The following is a 17,202-nucleotide window of genomic DNA, read 5'->3' on the forward strand; positions in this document are numbered from 1 at the left end:
TCAAATCTGTATGTACAATATTGGTACTTAGTCTGTATTGTATACAGTTTGTATAATTGTATTGCAATATTGGTATTTGAAGGCCTCGGTCCGGTCAAAATAGCTATAAAGATCATTAGAAAATTCTTAAAGGCTTGAAGACGTATTTACTATAGCTACAATCTTTAACTTTGCCATAATTCTATTTCCAAATTAAATGTAAAAGACAAAGAGAACTGCATGAGAATAATTTTGCGGAAGGTTTATATTCCAGTGACTTTTCTGATGAGATAATACTTCTGCGACATTAAATTCTTAATTTAGGGGACAGACTCCTCCGCTGGAGCTTTTTGTAATAAAGAGCGAGTTGTTGGCGGACTGGAGGCAATTATTGGGCAGGGCCAGGGAGCACGGGGAAACCATTCAGATAAATAAACCAGTGATGAATACTGAATAAGTTTATTTACTCGGACGGTCATGGTTGGCGTACCCCCCGTAACGCGGGACTGGGGCGAGTAACCCGTTTATATTTCTACTTTATAGTTATAGTAAGCATGCAACTTACTAAAATACGTTAAAAATACTATTGCTCAACCACACAACATGGACACGGTTTCGATTATTGGTCAGTCATTCAGTGCACTTTTGGCGCTTGTATTTATCACGATCTTTCTGAACACCCTCATACGACGTTATCTTTTGAAACCTACGTGGCCAAGTCAATCTCGGTGCACCTCAACAAGCCGGCGTTTGGGGAAATTTGAAGAAACCATGGAGATATTTAGTAACGAACGTCAGGGTTGCACAAACTCTTGTTATGTGATGATGTTGCAATCGAAAGAGAAACTTGAAGAGTCGCTTATTCGCAAGACATTGATACGTCTAGCCAAACGACAGCCAATGCTACGAGCCATTACCAAGACTGTTTCTAATTGCTCTTGGTTTGGATCAAGTAGCGAATGTTATTTCGAAATAATTGAACCGGCGAGCGTTGGAGATATGATTAATATCACAAAGTCTGATCTACGTGCTTCTCAATGGCAAAAATCATGGGTGGATATTGCTACAAAATCTGTTGGCGCTGGCTTACTATGGAAATTGGTTTTGTTCAGTGAAGAATATCTATCTGACAGCGAGAACTACCTCAACACAATTGTAATCCGCGTGAATCACTGTATTGTCGACGGTATGTCCGGTATGAAATTGTGCAAACAATTTCTAAACCACCTAAATAGCTTTTCCGAAGACCCACGAGTGCACAACGAAATCGTTCCGAGTCTTGAACTTTGCCCCAGTTTTTATGAGATGATCTATAACACCCAGCCTTGGTCACTGTGGAAGTATTTGCAGGAAACCCTGGGACTGTATTTCATAATCAAAGTGTTGAAAAGAATAACGTTACACATCTCGTTGATCTCCAAACCTGAAAACCCACACCAATTTTTCATGATGCAACCAAAGTCTGAAGGGCGTGATTTGAGGTGCAAAATATTCTCTGAAAGCGAAACCTTGCAGATTCGCAAAGTCTGTAAATCAAAAGGAGCAACCGTGACGGGTGCGCTTATGGCTTCAGCTTATTTTGCTTTGTGCAAGCTCATCGAGAGTGAAGGTGTTACTAAGCCACAGGAGCTGATGCAACTCTTTGCAGTAAATGGGCTGCGAGTCTGTAACAGTAAGCCTCCAGAAGAATACGTCGGTAATTTTTTCCTTTCAGAAATGCTCCCAATGCCTTATGTGAGCAGTGAAAATGATTTTTGGGCAACATCTCAAGAGGCAACCAAGGGGATTCAAAACATAATTAAGGAGAGGGGAAAAGATCTTTCCAAACATTTAGCTGAATATGTTATTTGGACCCCCAGAGAAATGGTCGAGGAAGTGCTCTCTCCCAATAATTCAAGCAAAGAACTATTAAATTACGTGTCAAGTGCTGGGGCATTTACTTTCTCTGATGATGATGAAATGTCCACATTTAAATTACAGAGTTGTCTTTTCTATAGCATTCCTTATGCATTTTCATCATTTTCTTGTCATTTTAATACAACAGTGAACGGTAAAATGGCGTGGGTAATTGTGTGCAGTGATTTTGTTCAACCCACAATTGAAGACCAATTTGTGAATCTTTGTTTTGATACATTTCAGAAAGAAATTCATTGTCAAAGTCAGGAACCATAGGCTTCTCTTATTGTACATTGATATTGAGCGCATATTGAACTAATAATTTTTTGTGTGTTCTTGTTGTACTTATCATATTCCAATGGATCTGATAGATTGTAAAAAGTATGGAAAGTGCAGGAAAAAATAATTATACTTTAAAATATTCTTTAAAATATACTTAAGATATATTTGTCGACGCAAAATTGCGAGAATCTGCCAGGATTCCTGCGCGAATTGTTTTTCCACTGATTGGTATGATCACAAAGTTTGCATTGGAGCAAAGATCGTGCCGTTAGGTGTCGTTCTTATTACGCGAATATTGCATGCGGTGATGCGGCAAGCCTGGCCTTCTTCGTTTTAAAGGCACTGCAGCGGGATCATATCTTTCAAAAGGGAATACCATGCAATGTTAACACAAGTAAAAAAGGCACTTTCCTTCTAAAAGGGCACTTTTTCATTTTTCTCATCACCTTAAAAGTTGGTAAAAGTGGTCGATGACGATGCACAGCCATCACAATAGTCAATACCAGTATTTTTATCGTGTTTTTTTTATGCCATAAAGAACTGTGGAACAAACTTGAGAAGTTTTTCGATGCTTCGCTAATAAGTTAGAAATGCAGTCCTGCAGTCTGAATCAGAAATACCTCTTGGGCACACAACCTTGTACCTTTTATCAATAACGTTGTTAGATGATCCAGGTGATTGTAGTCTTGTAAAGGGACTGTTAGTGTTACCGTGTTTGTTGTTGTAAGATTGAGGTTTATAGACAACCGTCATAAAATTCGCCGTCGTCGTAAAAGTGAAGTAATCTGAAAATGCCTGCAGCTCAGGTTGTTTAATAGAGTCACAACTTAAAACACCAACAATCGTCTTTCATAACAACACTGGAACAGAACGCAGCCAGGACGATCGCCTACCATAAACTGATAAACAGCCATAATACTCTGAGGTTGAAACATTCATGTTCCTGGACATGTACATCATACAAATGGCAGTGACATGGTGTAAAAAAGGAGACACTTTCAAAATTTGGTAAGCAATCACACATACGACAAAATTATCCTTAATGAATAGAGCTGTATCAGACTATCGTAGATGTTCACGCATTTTGATTTGAATTTGACAGTGTCTACTTTTTCCGCCCTTTATATTTAAGGTAAAGATTACTAATGTAATTCTAGCGTGCAAATATTACACTTGTCATTCCAATGCTAAGAGATCAAAAGTGTTTCAAAGTGAATGCGTTCAAGTTGTGTTATAGGTTGTGTTTTAGAGATGATTAGATTGTTGCTGGGTTAATCTAAGTAAAGGCTGAGTTGGTTATTTTAGGATTTTATAGTATGGTACAGTCATCTTTCTTCTCTGCAGGTCCGTTCTGTTGTTTTTCAATTTCAGCAAGTAGACTATAAAAAACTTGCTCAACACTCTGAAATACAAAAAATATATATTGTGTTATTTAATACTATATGATGAGATTTCAATTCATGATGTAGGTATATATATGTATATTATATTATAGTACATGGAATGGCTTGCTACCTTAAGTTCCTTTGCTGATGTTTCCAGAAAAACTGCTTTCCAACTGTTTGCCAATTGTTTTCCAGCTTCTGTTGAGATTACCCTAAAAAATGCCATTTATATTTTACATCTAATCCAATTAAAATACATGTACTGTACATCTTTTACAAGAAGTACACGAAAAAACCTTATACCTTTCCATATGCAAGTCATTTTTATTTCCAACAAGAATAATTGGGACCCTAAAAATATTGATTTAGATTTTGTTCACATTTTCCTTTTGTATAAGAGTCCGGCAAATCCCAACATTAAATTGCACTTTGTCATCTGCCTAAAATATACCTTGGTGATCAACATTGTTTATACATATCATACCTATTGTGTCCAGTAAAATCAAGTAACTTGTCATGAATAACTTGAATTACATCAAAACTAATAAACATAATAATATATTTCACGTTAATCATTTAACAAATTTGAATCAGTTACACATCACACTAAATCAGTTACCTTTTTTGTGATGTAACAGAAAAAACCAGAATATATCCATGAATTCCCATTGAGTATGCTTGAGGAAAAATAGAGTATTCATCCTGCAAGATTTAGAAATGAGGTTCATTTTAGCTGCATTAGTACCAAACATAGCTTTTTTTCCAGTAAAACATACCATTAATTATGGACAAATAATTACAACTATTTATTACCTGTCCAGCAGTGTCTACTAACTCCAGATTATACTCTTGTCCACGATTCTTTACTATTTTTGTAAATGCTGCAAATTTAAGAAAGCATAGATGGTCAGTTACTTCAAAAATGTTATCCTCAGAAATTATTTTAAGAAAGGCCTTTTTTTAGAAATGTGAAATTATGCACTATAATCATCGACTCAGGCATATTTCAAAAATCATGGTAAGGATCCATTTATATTTATGTGGGATATGTATAAAGGATACATGTTATTTGGTGGCTGCAAGGTCCAGATGAGAGAAAACTGGACTAATTATTTCATTACTAGGGTCTGGTTTTTTTCTCATCCAAACCAATTAAAGTAAATAACGGGTATATTTCTTTCCATGAAAAAAATCAGGAGAGTATTGGTAAAAGCAAGGATATATTCACACGTTTGAATGATTTTTTTCTAATGAATTTATACCATGATTTCCACAAAATCATAAATTATTCAAAATTTTACAACAATACATTTTTAATGTACTGTAAAAACCAATTTGATATCATGTATTAAAATCATTCCAATATCGTCTATCTATTAAATGGTATGCGAATGTTACATCAATCGCCAGAATATTACGATGAAACACATGCCAATAAAATAAAATATCATTAATATCACTATACTAACTGTTTTCTATTGTGGGGTCATAAGAATCCACAAATTGATTCTCAACAAACTGTATAGTCAAAGAGGACTTTCCTAGAAGAAATTACAAAAAATGAGGCAATAGAAAAGGATGTTGTTTGCATAAAATACCGCACAGGAATTACAATTTCAGTTCATTCCAATATAAATACAGACCATTTATTACGGCTCTATCATATGCTTCAAATTGCATTTACAATTCTTACCCACAGAACGAAAGCCCATGATGGCGATTTTTCTTGATTTCGGTGGGGCCATATTTTACGGTTTAAAGCCCAGAAAGACAATAAAAATAGAAGTCATCGAAAACAACTTCACTGGAAAAATCGTTCAGTTTTCAGTTTTCATTGAACTCGGAAGTCGCTTGAATAGGACCTTAATCTAGAAGACCCCCAGTAATTCCCATCAGGCACTTTCCCTTGTTGAACTCTAACCCCGGAAATTACAGTACAATTTCATATCTGTAATTGGGAGTTTTTACTTTCTTTCCCCCCAATGTGTAACCACACACATGAAAGACTCTACTCTCTATGACTAAATAGTAAGTCAAAAATATGCTGGATTATTTTAAATATAAATTACTAAATCTCTTTATCCAATAAATTAGAAGTCGCATTTTGAGTGATGGAATATTTCTCGGGCAACATAGGACGAAAGACAATTGTATAGTCAGTGTGTGTTGGTGACACGTAAATTTCAATGTTCTGGTAGTGTAACGTCACCCTACATTAAAGCTGTTAAGGTTTCGATAATTTCAACTGAATATATATATATATATTTAGTGTTGTAGGTAATGTGGCAAATTATTATATATTAAATGTATATACGTAAACTGAAAATATATAATTGAATAAATTAAACTAACAATTTTATTCACCTAATAGCAATTTCTAAAATTATAGATAGATTTATACAAACCGGACTAATAAGAGACTAATAGAGTTGCCCAAGATATATAATATTTATTTCTCCACAAACTGTTCATCCAGTGTTCTATATCTTCCATGGCAAGGTAGCATATGGGATCATAAGTTTTCTGTAGTATTGACCATATTGTGTGAGTTATTAGTGAAGTTTAGATCAGGGTTGGTAGATTTTATGAATAAATAAGCCAAATATATTAACATAACATTTGTTTTCTTTGTTTAAAACAAAGGAATCAAAGGGCCGCCAATAACAATGTTTGGCTTATTTATTCAGTAACTTACCAACCCTGGTTTAGATTTGACCTCCACTACCACATTACCACTGAGGGAATGTGAGTGCACCAATCAAGTTCAATAAATCTATCATGGGTGCAAGAATCAGGAAAAGGTAGTGGTAGTCAAATCTGAACCATGCTATTAATGCAAGTTTACATTGTTTTACTCCAAAAGGGAGTTTAGAGCTTTTTATTGTACTGTACAGGTATCCATAGGTCCCTAAACATTTATCCAATGTTATTGTACTGTACTATTTTAGATAAATCTAAAGAATGGGGAATGCATCAATTTTTTTGTTGATAACAACCCTTTTCATTTTTTCGAAGAAAATATTATGTAGTACTGATAGAAATGACCTTTATTGTGGAGGTATGGTCAGGCTTTTATTTTAAAAGGCATTTTTACATGGTAACTATACATAATGGCAATGTATAGACACATGCTATAAATCGTCCATTTTAAATTAAAAGACCTGTTTTGAATGACATGTTATATAGCTTGTAAAATTATTGCCGAAGAAATAAATTGGGATATATCACAAGTGGATCCCAGAAAGACTTTGGAGGTTAGAACTTGATATTTTCAAAGTCTCCTCAAAAGTTCCAAGAAGTTGCAAAAACATATTTAGTATTGATTGTAGGTCGAGAGTTTTCGTATTGATTCCCATGGAAATCAAAGAAGCAAGAAGGTCTGTATACTATAAAATAACTAATATGCATGTGTACCTGTATAAGAATGGAAGACGTTCTGCGGTGGCCGGAGAAGTATCTTTGTGATTTCACAATAATAACCTTAACCACAAGTAATCCAGTCCACAAGTCAAAAAGTCTGTTGATTTCCGTGTAAGATTAGTTTTAACATGACATCGTTAGTAACTTTATAGTATTATGATAGATTAGCTCGCCATAAATATGCTATATTGCAATGTTCATTGATCCGCTATGCAATGTTCTGGTCAACCTATATTTATTATTTAGGTTCAATATGCTCGATCAGAAACGCATTTGGTTGAAATTTTGGAGAAAGTCTGTGAAAGGATGAATAATTATGCTGAGTCAACTGACAAAGAAACGGGCCGTAAAAAGTATATTAGGACGTCTTCGCGTACTGGGGAGGCAGTTACATTAGAAAATATCTCAATGAGCGGAGACATAGCGAAAGCTTTGAAATTTGCGGTAAGTCCACTAACTGAACTTTTGCCCCATTTACAATATACCGGGTTGCTTCAGTAGTTTTCAGAGGGGTGCAGAGAGGGGTGATATTATAACCATTTGATCTTCTAACTATCTTTGAATAATTCAATTGAATAAGTAAAACAAAGTGCACAAAAAACTCATTTATTTAATCAAAACAATTAAATAATTTCATCCCAAATTGTGTATATACAATATTTAATTATTGAAAATTTTATATGATATCATTTTTTCATGGCAAATGAGTTTTTCAAGTCAAATCCATTTGCCATGCTTGATCTTTATTGGCAAAAAGACATCAGTGATAAACCCAGTTGATATTGTAGACAAAGCTTGCATCTCAGCTTTGTGACCAGTGTTCAACAACACCAATAACTCTTGTTGAATTGATGCATGTGCCTTCACATATGGCCTATCCAAAAGTTGTGAAATTTTCTTCCGGTCTTGCTCTGTGAGAGGAATCTGGGCTTCTTTATTGATGGACAACCTTTCCAAGTCTGATGGAAGTACGCCAATCCATCTCATAGAGGGAACTGCTAAATTGTCTGTGTCATATGATTGTGACATTGATCCAAATCGATAGACACACATGATTTCCACTCCATGAGGATCTGTGTCGACCAAAGCTAGTACAGGAATTTCTAGACTTTCCCAAAGTCTTTTCACTAGTACCCGTGTGTTAAGATCTGGAAATCCTTTTCCTGTTATCATGATAATTGGGTAAAGTTTTTCCAAGATATCATCATCTAAGAGGCGTTGGTATGTTGCATCTTTCTCAACTACGAGAATTGCTTTTGCATCCGAACAGATGTTGTAAATACCATGAATATGCGTTGGAATTAGTATGCCATTCGGGTTCACATTGCAGTCGATCAAGTTACCATCATGCTCACGAAATGACAGTTTCCCACTTACATATCCTTTTGAACAAGCCAAAATGTGCAGCGCGTGTCTTGGGAGATTAAACATGCATGATATATCATCAACTATATGGTCAACTGTCGCTTGATTTCCAAAAAATGGTACATCGTTGTAATAGATTTCTCTTTTTGTCGAGTAAACGTTCTCTTGCAATAACCCATGCGCAATGCGTAAAATTTTTAGAGTTTTTGCATATTTTTGTATGGAGTAGTTTGAGTTGAGCTTAATGGTCGTCTCTGTCGCATTTCCGTTCATCTCCACACCGACATCATCTATAAAGGACATATTTGCCCATGAACGCCTATTCTTGAATTGAATATCAGGCAAATTATTTTGAGCGAGTTTTGTCAATAACCCCTCAATGAAAAATTCAATTTTTTTAATGACTTCAGATCTCGTCGTTTGCTTGTAAGGTGCATCCTTTATACCGCCGATATGGCTTCCTGGATTTACAGTCTGTTTTGTTCGGTTTTCTCTTTGTAATTTCGTGGTTAAATGATCAATTTCGTCCCAAAAGCTATCTCCTTGGGCTGTTGCAGCCGCCATTGCAGGATCATTTCACCTGGTCACTGATCTCAAAACCAATTTGATGGAGCATTTTTTTAGAACCCTTTTCAATTTTCATTCTTTTTCATTTATTCTGCCCCAAAAAGAACTTACCAATTACCACTTACAACTTATCCAACCAAATCAAAGTGTCAGAAATAGGCATTAGGGCCACACTTAATACCAAGAGCTATCAAGTGATAAGGTTGAGACGTTTTCTATCAGTTTAGGAGATTACTAAACTACGTTTGATAATATAGGCTATTTAGAGAAGCTGGCACGTTGCCTCCTTGTTACCTGCCCTTGGGATTGAAGCGTTATATACAATGTTCGTTTGTATGTTTTTATAGTGTGAAAGTGTAATAGAAGATTATGAAGATACGATTGTGGATATCTTTAAACAAGAACGTGAAGACACGGCTGAAGAATTCTGCCAGAGACAGACCGGTAAGAAAACCAAAGAAATTTTGGGTGGGGTTATAGAGAAAAGAACACATAAACCAAGAATCACTTTAGGAATAGAGGCCATCGTTTGAAAAATTATTGCTTTTGAAGGTGTCGCCTATGACGCCTAATGAATGAATGTGTCGCCCAACTTTTAACCATTGTTTACTCGCGCATGATTTTTAATTTTCAGCCAACGACATTTCACAGCGAAATTTCAACACAACGACATTGAGAGTGATTTTTATCAATTTCATCTAGATCTCTGTGCCAATGATACAGATGAAGCTCGTGATGAATTATAGGATATAATTTTGTTTTTCCTCCGCACATCATTCCATGCATGGAAATACGTATCCGTATGAAGCAGTCAACATTTCTTTCCATACTAATAGTCTTTTTAAAATAAATGCCAAATCTTTCCTACGTAGTGCTTTCACTCTCGTAGCAATTTTCACTCGCAAACTCAAAGCTCTGCTCAAAGCCAGAGTTTTGATTCAGTGAGCTTTTTTTGTTGATTTTGTGTAAGTGTAGGCACTCGAAGCGAGGTTGCGAGAAAATGTGTGCAATGCCGGAGCGGAAAAGAGGCTCAACGTTTGCGGGACGGACGTGATCCGCCAGCGCGACGCGATTTTTACGAATTTTTCAATTTTTAAAAGCAACTATTGGAGTTTTTGATCATCTTGTGATATTTTTGGTAACTATAGTACATTGCCCATAGCTGATAGCTGTCAAAATGTCGTCAGTCTAAACTCTAAAATTGAATTTAATTGTTCTGAAAACAACACGGAGATAACCTATTATGGCTATATATAGCTCAGTGTGTCAACTACTGGTTTGTCTCAAGTTCTCAACTTGTGAATAATTTGTCGAAATTATCTCGATCAAGATGGCTGTCAACGTAATTGCTATGTGTTTTTTGTGGTTTGTGGCATTAACCACAAGCGTCAAAGGTAGGATGAATTGTGAATCACTATCATTGATGTCAATGAAATCTAAAATACCATTTCATGTACAAAATCTGTTGAAATTATGCTTCAAACAGGTGTGGCTTATCGTCTACGTTTGTCATTTTTGCAGCTTTCAATCCGAATCTGAATATAAACATAGCAAAATAAACGGGTGTTTTACTGCATTTGTTGTGCTCTTAGGACCCTTATATTATTGCAAGGTTATTGCAAATATATTTCCTTTTAAATTAAGAGATGTTGTTAAACGCATAGGCATGATTTCTAAAACACATGTACAAATTGTACATCGAAGTGATCGAACTGAAAATAACATTTTGATTGATTTATCATAATCTGCCATTAACCGTTTTCGAAAGCGTTACCTACTAAGAAAGGGGTCCATATAGCTGGTTAAATGTGTGTACTTGTTTTTGTACCATGCAGCCTGTAGATCCACTAACCAGCCCATAAGGAGCCATAGCCCATGGAGTCATGTTTTACTTTGGTGAAGGATCACGAATGTACTTTTCTTTTGGGCAATGGAGAGATTTTGACCACTGCACTATAAACCCCTAGAATTAAATAGAATTTATTAGAATAACAAAATTTGCTAACTAATCTTATAGGTAACTATAAATCATGTGCTGAAATAAAAGATGCTAAAGTGAATACCTCTGCTACTTACACCATTCAAGTCCATGGTGAAACCGTTGAAGTTTCTTGTAATCTGACATCACAGCCAGTTCTAACAATCATAAAAGTTCGTGATATTATAAGAGTTACAGGTTCCATCCATTCACAGTCATACTCACATAATGTTGACTATGGTAGTTTGTCTGTGAATGTCATCAGGGCTTTCATTGAACAAAGTGAAAGTTGTAAGCAGTATGTATCCTACAAGTGCAGCAATGCTACATTATTTGGTAAAGGACAGAGTGCCCTTTCTTCTTGGACCTCCATCAGTGATAGTCCGAATGAATACTGGGCAGGTTGCAGTTTTTCTGACAAAGATTGTCGGTGTGACCAGGAAAACAACAACCCTGAAGAAGATGCAGGATATTTGACAAAGAAAAGAGATTTGCCGGTGAAGGCCATACAAATTGGTGGTTTGTCCTCCAGCTCAAATGTTTCAGTTGAGATTGGGAATATTGTTTGTTATGGAGGTTGGTTTGAGTGTTGTTATAATATATGTATTGTAATATATATCAGAAACTTTGCTGCACTAATGTGTTACAATCAAGATCCCATTCTGCTAGTGTTTCTTAAGCCTATTGTAAATAAATGCAGATTTGACCCAAATTACATTAAAAATGATCCAGCTATATGCCTTACTCAGTTACTCCAACTACATTCTGTGTATTAATATCATTTGTAGACAATGAAAAAGGTTCACATACGTTTCTAAATAGAGATGCATTTGTTTCCCTGGATGTTTCTTCAATGCAAGAACTAAAATTCAAGTTTAAATCTTCAAGACCCAAGGCTGATGTGATCATTGCAAGCATTCAAATGCGAAATGATATGGAGCTTAAGGTAGATGATGAGATTGGTGGGAGTCGCATAACACTTGCTCATAGCGTTAAAAAATTAAATGTGGTTCTCATGGCACTTGGAGCAATTTTGTGAAGATACACTTTGACTTATTGTTGGCACCATAGTGGTTGTCAACCCTGGGGAATATTCATCTGTAAATAATGAGGGTTAATAAAGGGGGGATATATATTAATATAGGGGGAAAATAATAAAGGGGGAATACTCATCGGTAAATAATGAAGTGGGTACCATTTTGTCTTTACCCATAGCATTTACAAAACCAGTATCAAGTTTTCCATGTACAAAAAATTACATTTGCAACAACATTTCATTTTTTTAGTTAATCTATTTGGGGAATTATTTTTTTAGATTGGACTGAACAACAATTCTGAGCTTTCTGTTGGTCATAAACCCTTCCATAAGATGGACGAGGAATGGCATAGCATTGTGTTGACAAAGGATAGCAGAGGTTTTTATGCTGTTGTAGATAACGGTAAAAAGGGAGTCGTATTTGAAACTTTAAATGTTAGTACTGTTGGAGCAAAGCTAATTTTGGGCGATCGTCATCCTCAACGCAAGTGTAGAGCTTTCATTGGTTGTGTTAAGGGCTTGGTATGTATTATTTATGTCATGTTTATGTTTTGTTTATGTAATAATTCCCAAACTTTTTTTAATGATTGTTTTGTCACCAGCAAACCTTTTTTAATTGCATCACAAGATGTAACGTATTACATTTCATTACAACGCCAAACGAAGTTCAATATGAATATCTGAGAGTAATAATCTCTGAGAGTGATAATCGTTGATGTTGAATATACCTCTGAATTATATCATACTACATTTTCTTGTATGAATTGTACTTTTGAGCCAGTGCATATGTTATTGAGCTCTACTCCTTTTTATTATTTCAAAATGCAAGTTTCAGTATCTGCACAGTTAAATCAAACTTACGATTATATATTCGAACTTGAAAATTTATTTTTAGACTGTCGATGGTCAGGACTACACAAGTAAAATTACCGAGTCGAAAAATAAGGCGTCCGTAAAGGAAGGTTGTTCACCACCCACAGAAGCAGTTTGTGATCCATCAACCACCGGCAATCCTTCCACCAATCCTCCAATTACCAGTACGGTCAGTAAGGTTGAAAACACCACCAAAACAGCTACCACGAAGACCCCTGGTAGTGGTGGCGAGGTCGACAGTGGCGGCAATGACGATGCAGCTATAATCGCGATTGTGGTGGTTTTCCTGATCTTACTCATCATCCTTGTTGCGGTATTCTTCATTACCTGGTATCTGAAACGTAACAAGGGCGTGTACCAAACACACGAAGGTTCAGCTGAGGACATTCACGGAGACACTGACAATTTAACACTAGTTACCAAACCTGGGGAACAAGAAGCCGAGGGTGACCAAGGCAAGGAGTACTACCTTTAGATCAAACAAAGATGAACATTAAAAAAATAAAAAAACTCGATTTCCTAGGTCAATATTATCTGCCTTAAGGTTTGGAGCACAAATTGCTCAGCTTGTAAGTATGCATGACGTTAACAAATCAGTAATTTCAGGAACAGGACAACAGGTTTCCACAAACGCACGTTTCGGTGCAAGTTGCAGGAACGTTTTGCGTTTTTTTTAGCTTAGGATTCTTATTTACTTCAAAATCAGTTAAATTGAGTTTAAAATCGAAGTTGAGTCGGAGCTAGGTAGTATACTGCAAGGTTGGGATGAGAATGCTTGATATAGGATTTTAAATGACTAAGACACGACGTATTACTTTTACAAAGCACTTTCACAGCTCACTTTTAATGCAACATTACCTCAACACACGTATATTTGAACAGCCTTGATTTAGGGCTTTTGGGCGTTTAACGTTTCACGGAGCATGCTCATGCATGGATGCGCTTTCTGAACGGTGCATTTCAGTGATTTCATACTGGCGCAGAAGGAAAAACTATTTAAACACTTGTAATCTGCATGGGGTTTTAATATGACCCACATGACTCGTTTTGATAAATTGTTCGGCCAAATCTCAAAAGAGACAATCAAAATCCAAGACCCGTTTAAAACGTCGAACTTTTCATTTGCCGGAATGCATTAAAAACTATACTGAGCCTGAGCGCTGAGGTATTTCAGCTCATTCATTGCATGTTTTTTCTAAATGTTTTCGGCGCGACGTAAAAAGCAGCATCTATCAATAGCAATCTGAAAGTAAAAGTTTCTCTTTATTTTTTGCTGGGTCAATTCCTGTAATTTATACCCTTTCAACCGACCTTTGGTTGCTAAAACTGACTATTATTGTGTAAAATATGTATTCAGTTTTTAATATGTATATTGTGATATATGTCACTTCAGATTTAGTTTGGTGTGTATTAAATATTTGTTCGAATAGATGTCAAACAAATTGTATTAGCTAGATAATATCAAAAAAGTTGATTAGAAGCATAAATCAGTTGGCAGTTTGTAGGCATGTCAACCTCATTTTCTTCATTGTTTGTTCTGATCACTGGCTTGTGGCTGGCTCCAAGGGTTCGCCAACTTCTACGTCTTAGGTGACCCAATACATGTATGGTAAACCTAATAGCCGCATAATATATCTTGGTATAATATCATTTGACCAAACAAATGAACCTGACAACGGATGAATGGAATATGGACAAAAGAATTTATTTCATTTCGATTGGTCGAGAATTTGAGCATAGTATATGCCATTTTACATATCAGTCATTTCCTTCTGGTTTATAATACGTCGTCAATCGTCATTTTATTCAGTTGTTCTTAAAACTGAAACTCGTAAAAATCGGCTTGTTGCGAAATGACAGTGTATGTGGGCCTCAAGAAACAGAGGACAATAGATAAGCTTCATTAACCTCATTATCATTTCTATCTATTGTTTTAGTGCATATGAGACGACGGAAATCCTTAAGCGTGCTTTAAGTGCTTTTACAAAGTCTGCAAAATCATTTAATTAAATAGATTTTTATTCATATTTATCATACGAAATATGTGCAGTCTAAATTAAATTAATACCTAAGAAATGATATACAACAAAATTATTAGTAGGATTCATTCTTTGAAATTCAAAGCATTATAATAAATAATTAGCTGATGCAAGGCAATGTTCCTTTAGTTTAGAGCTACTGTATATCTTTCAATTTGACATTAATATGTGTCAGAATATATATACAGAATTCCCAAAAAGTGAACTCACTTTTCAAGCTAGGGGTACCTAAAGTCATGTCTGTCATAAATGCTCAAATGAAAAATATGAAGTTCTGTTTTAAGTTTTACAAATTAAATATAAATGTGTATTTACACTTGAATTATAGTTATGTGGTAGAACTTGAGGTATTGTCCATGTCTGTTTCAGGTGAAGATTTTAGCTTTCTTTGGTAACTATACAAACATTAGAAGAAGGTTGTTATGAGTATGTATGGCACATTGTGACATCACCAGAGGATAAGACCCAGTAGAGCAAATCCAGGGGTAAACATGTATTAATATCAGAGATGGATTTACCGAGGGGTGCAAGAGGGTGTAATGATTTAACTAGTCACATCTATTTGATAGTTTTAATATTTAATAACATTTAATAAGTAACACATATTAAGTGTGAAATAAGTGGTGGTGCCAGGCCAAATTTTTTTTTATTGAGATGTACTTACTCCCAAACACGATATAGCTGATTTAAACCAGTCATACCAAGAAAAAAATTTACACCAAATAAGTTCCAACTTCGTGGGATAATTACCAAGGAATATCGTGACCAAATAAATCCTATAAAGACAAAATTAATTGAAATGATGTGCAAAGCTAGTGTCATATGGCATATATCATAATACATTACATTTCCCAAATTGCCGTAGTAGACCTGCTAAGCAATATATGTTAATTCAAAGCAAACCCAAATTCAAACATGTGCATGTATAAGTATAAAAAAAATTCATTTCTTGGGAGGAAAGCTGATCCTAATTTACAGGATTAATTAAACTCACCAGTTGCTGCTAAAGACAATGACTGTGAGGCACTTAATTTTTCAGCAGGTCTTGTCAAATCAGCAATACCAGCTATAACTAAACCCTGGGAATAGATGGTTATAAAATCATAATTATTTGGACTATTTTACTTTGATACTGTCACTTGCTAGTATCATATTCAAGCAAATGTATTTCATTTCAATAATTTGAATATTTTCATTACTAACCCACTTAAATGTTGGTGCCCAAAAAAATATTGTCTTTGGTCCTTTGAAAAAGAAGTGTACCATATTTACTGACCAATACCAAATGGACTAAAGCCTTATTACGATATGCACTACTTCAGGTTCGGTACAGATAACTTTGGTATGAAATTATATCAATGTCAATTTTATCGTTACTAAAACTGAGAGTGAACATAGTGTAAACCGTAAACAGTAGAAATATAGGGCTTTACAAGTTCAAGGTCTAAAAAAGTCTTCGCTATTGTTCATGTCATATAGGTCCCCATATTGATGAAAATTACCACAATATAACAATGTTCTCCAAAAGGCATCAAAGTTTGATTTTTAGTTTTTACAATCTACAAGTAGCCAGAAGATTTATATTACGTGTAGGAACTACTAGCGATGTGGGCGAAGATATGAGCAATAGCAAGGACTAGACAACAGGCTTGGTAAGTTACTGAATAATAAGCCAGATATTGTAATTAGCGACCGTTTGATTCTTTTGTCTTAAACAAGGAAAACAATGCATGGTTATTTGGCTTATTTATTCCGAAATGTACCAACCTTGCCAGACAAATACTATTACACGATGTCACGCGATACGATGCTGTAGAATATCGTACAAGGCACAACAAACGTGGATTCTTAAGCCTGAACTAGTTTTTCTTTCACAAAAATATAGTAATATAGTCACACATAATTTAACAAAATACTTTTTCGCTAAAACTGAACACTTGATTGAAATACCCGTTGCGGAATTCCAAAACTTTTGGCCCATACGAGGCAGACGAGCTTGTATCTGGGCGTCATATTTTGCCAATATTCCCAACAACTTCGTCCGAAATGCCGCCATAATTGTTATAAAGTTGTTGTTTTCTATGGAAGTTTTTGCATCATAATTAGAACTGATGACGTCATCGTCTTATGAATGGCACGACAGATGATGGCACCTATGGCACCTCCCACCCACATTCCCCACCACACAGCAGAAAAATATTCACAAAGGTGCATAAATATGCATTTCAGCTTTCTAGTACTAATTCTATATATACCTATATATTATGTACTTCAGTTTATTAATTTTCCTCAGAGTTGGGTTGGCGGTGGAAAAAGGATGTAAAAGAATGGGATCTTGTTACATTATGCGGAAAGCAGAAAGCTATTCATTAGTAAGGAACA

At 35.4% G+C, this 17,202-nt stretch overlaps 6 protein-coding genes across 7 annotated transcripts; 3 read left to right on the plus strand and 3 right to left on the minus strand.

Moving 5' to 3' along the window:
- Positions 1-526: 526 nt before the first annotated feature.
- Positions 527-2,266, plus strand: LOC114517572. The gene has a single exon (XM_028537359.1). The coding sequence runs from the start codon at positions 583-585 to the stop codon at positions 2,149-2,151; it is 1,569 nt and encodes a 522-aa protein (XP_028393160.1). The 5' UTR covers positions 527-582; the 3' UTR covers positions 2,152-2,266.
- Positions 2,267-3,076: 810 nt separating this feature from the next.
- Positions 3,077-5,419, minus strand: LOC114516730 (GTP-binding protein Rheb-like). Its single transcript, XM_028536286.1, has 8 exons — positions 5,236-5,419; positions 5,012-5,083; positions 4,356-4,423; positions 4,162-4,244; positions 4,027-4,083; positions 3,846-3,893; positions 3,673-3,754; positions 3,077-3,559 (listed from the first exon to the last, which is right to left on the minus strand). Exons 1-8 carry the CDS (start codon positions 5,285-5,287, stop codon positions 3,467-3,469), a joined length of 555 nt encoding a protein of 184 aa, XP_028392087.1. The 5' UTR covers positions 5,288-5,419; the 3' UTR covers positions 3,077-3,466.
- Positions 5,420-5,540: 121 nt separating this feature from the next.
- LOC114515973 (protein canopy homolog 2-like) lies at positions 5,541-9,753 on the plus strand. Of its 2 annotated transcripts, none has more exons than XM_028535306.1 (7): positions 5,541-5,570; positions 6,491-6,600; positions 6,729-6,796; positions 6,872-6,919; positions 7,209-7,406; positions 9,242-9,338; positions 9,597-9,753. In XM_028535306.1, exons 2-7 carry the CDS (start codon positions 6,504-6,506, stop codon positions 9,638-9,640), a joined length of 552 nt encoding a protein of 183 aa, XP_028391107.1. In that variant the 5' UTR covers positions 5,541-5,570; positions 6,491-6,503; the 3' UTR covers positions 9,641-9,753. The 2 variants fall into 2 exon arrangements, with proteins under 2 accessions (XP_028391107.1, XP_028391099.1); XM_028535298.1 differs by lacking the exon at positions 5,541-5,570 and adding an exon at positions 5,679-5,819.
- On the minus strand, positions 7,656-8,901 carry LOC114515962 (meiotic recombination protein SPO11-like). The gene has a single exon (XM_028535287.1). The coding sequence runs from the start codon at positions 8,889-8,891 to the stop codon at positions 7,680-7,682; it is 1,212 nt and encodes a 403-aa protein (XP_028391088.1). The 5' UTR covers positions 8,892-8,901; the 3' UTR covers positions 7,656-7,679.
- A 370-nt stretch (positions 9,754-10,123) lies between the features above and the next one.
- Positions 10,124-13,639, plus strand: LOC114517825 (EGF and laminin G domain-containing protein-like). The gene is made up of 5 exons (XM_028537686.1): positions 10,124-10,288; positions 10,912-11,448; positions 11,661-11,818; positions 12,188-12,430; positions 12,804-13,639. Exons 1-5 carry the CDS (start codon positions 10,225-10,227, stop codon positions 13,254-13,256), a joined length of 1,455 nt encoding a protein of 484 aa, XP_028393487.1. The 5' UTR covers positions 10,124-10,224; the 3' UTR covers positions 13,257-13,639.
- A 1,215-nt stretch (positions 13,640-14,854) lies between these two features.
- On the minus strand, positions 14,855-16,926 carry LOC114517913 (mitochondrial pyruvate carrier 2-like). Its single transcript, XM_028537799.1, has 5 exons — positions 16,771-16,926; positions 16,024-16,064; positions 15,815-15,899; positions 15,485-15,596; positions 14,855-15,215 (listed from the first exon to the last, which is right to left on the minus strand). Exons 1-5 carry the CDS (start codon positions 16,874-16,876, stop codon positions 15,149-15,151), a joined length of 411 nt encoding a protein of 136 aa, XP_028393600.1. The 5' UTR covers positions 16,877-16,926; the 3' UTR covers positions 14,855-15,148.
- Between the last annotated feature and the right edge of the window lie 276 nt (positions 16,927-17,202).

Source organism: Dendronephthya gigantea, unplaced genomic scaffold (assembly GCF_004324835.1).
Source record: "Dendronephthya gigantea isolate DGI-Jeju-01 unplaced genomic scaffold, DenGig_1.0 000000F, whole genome shotgun sequence".
Lineage (NCBI taxonomy): Eukaryota > Metazoa > Cnidaria > Anthozoa > Malacalcyonacea > Nephtheidae > Dendronephthya > Dendronephthya gigantea.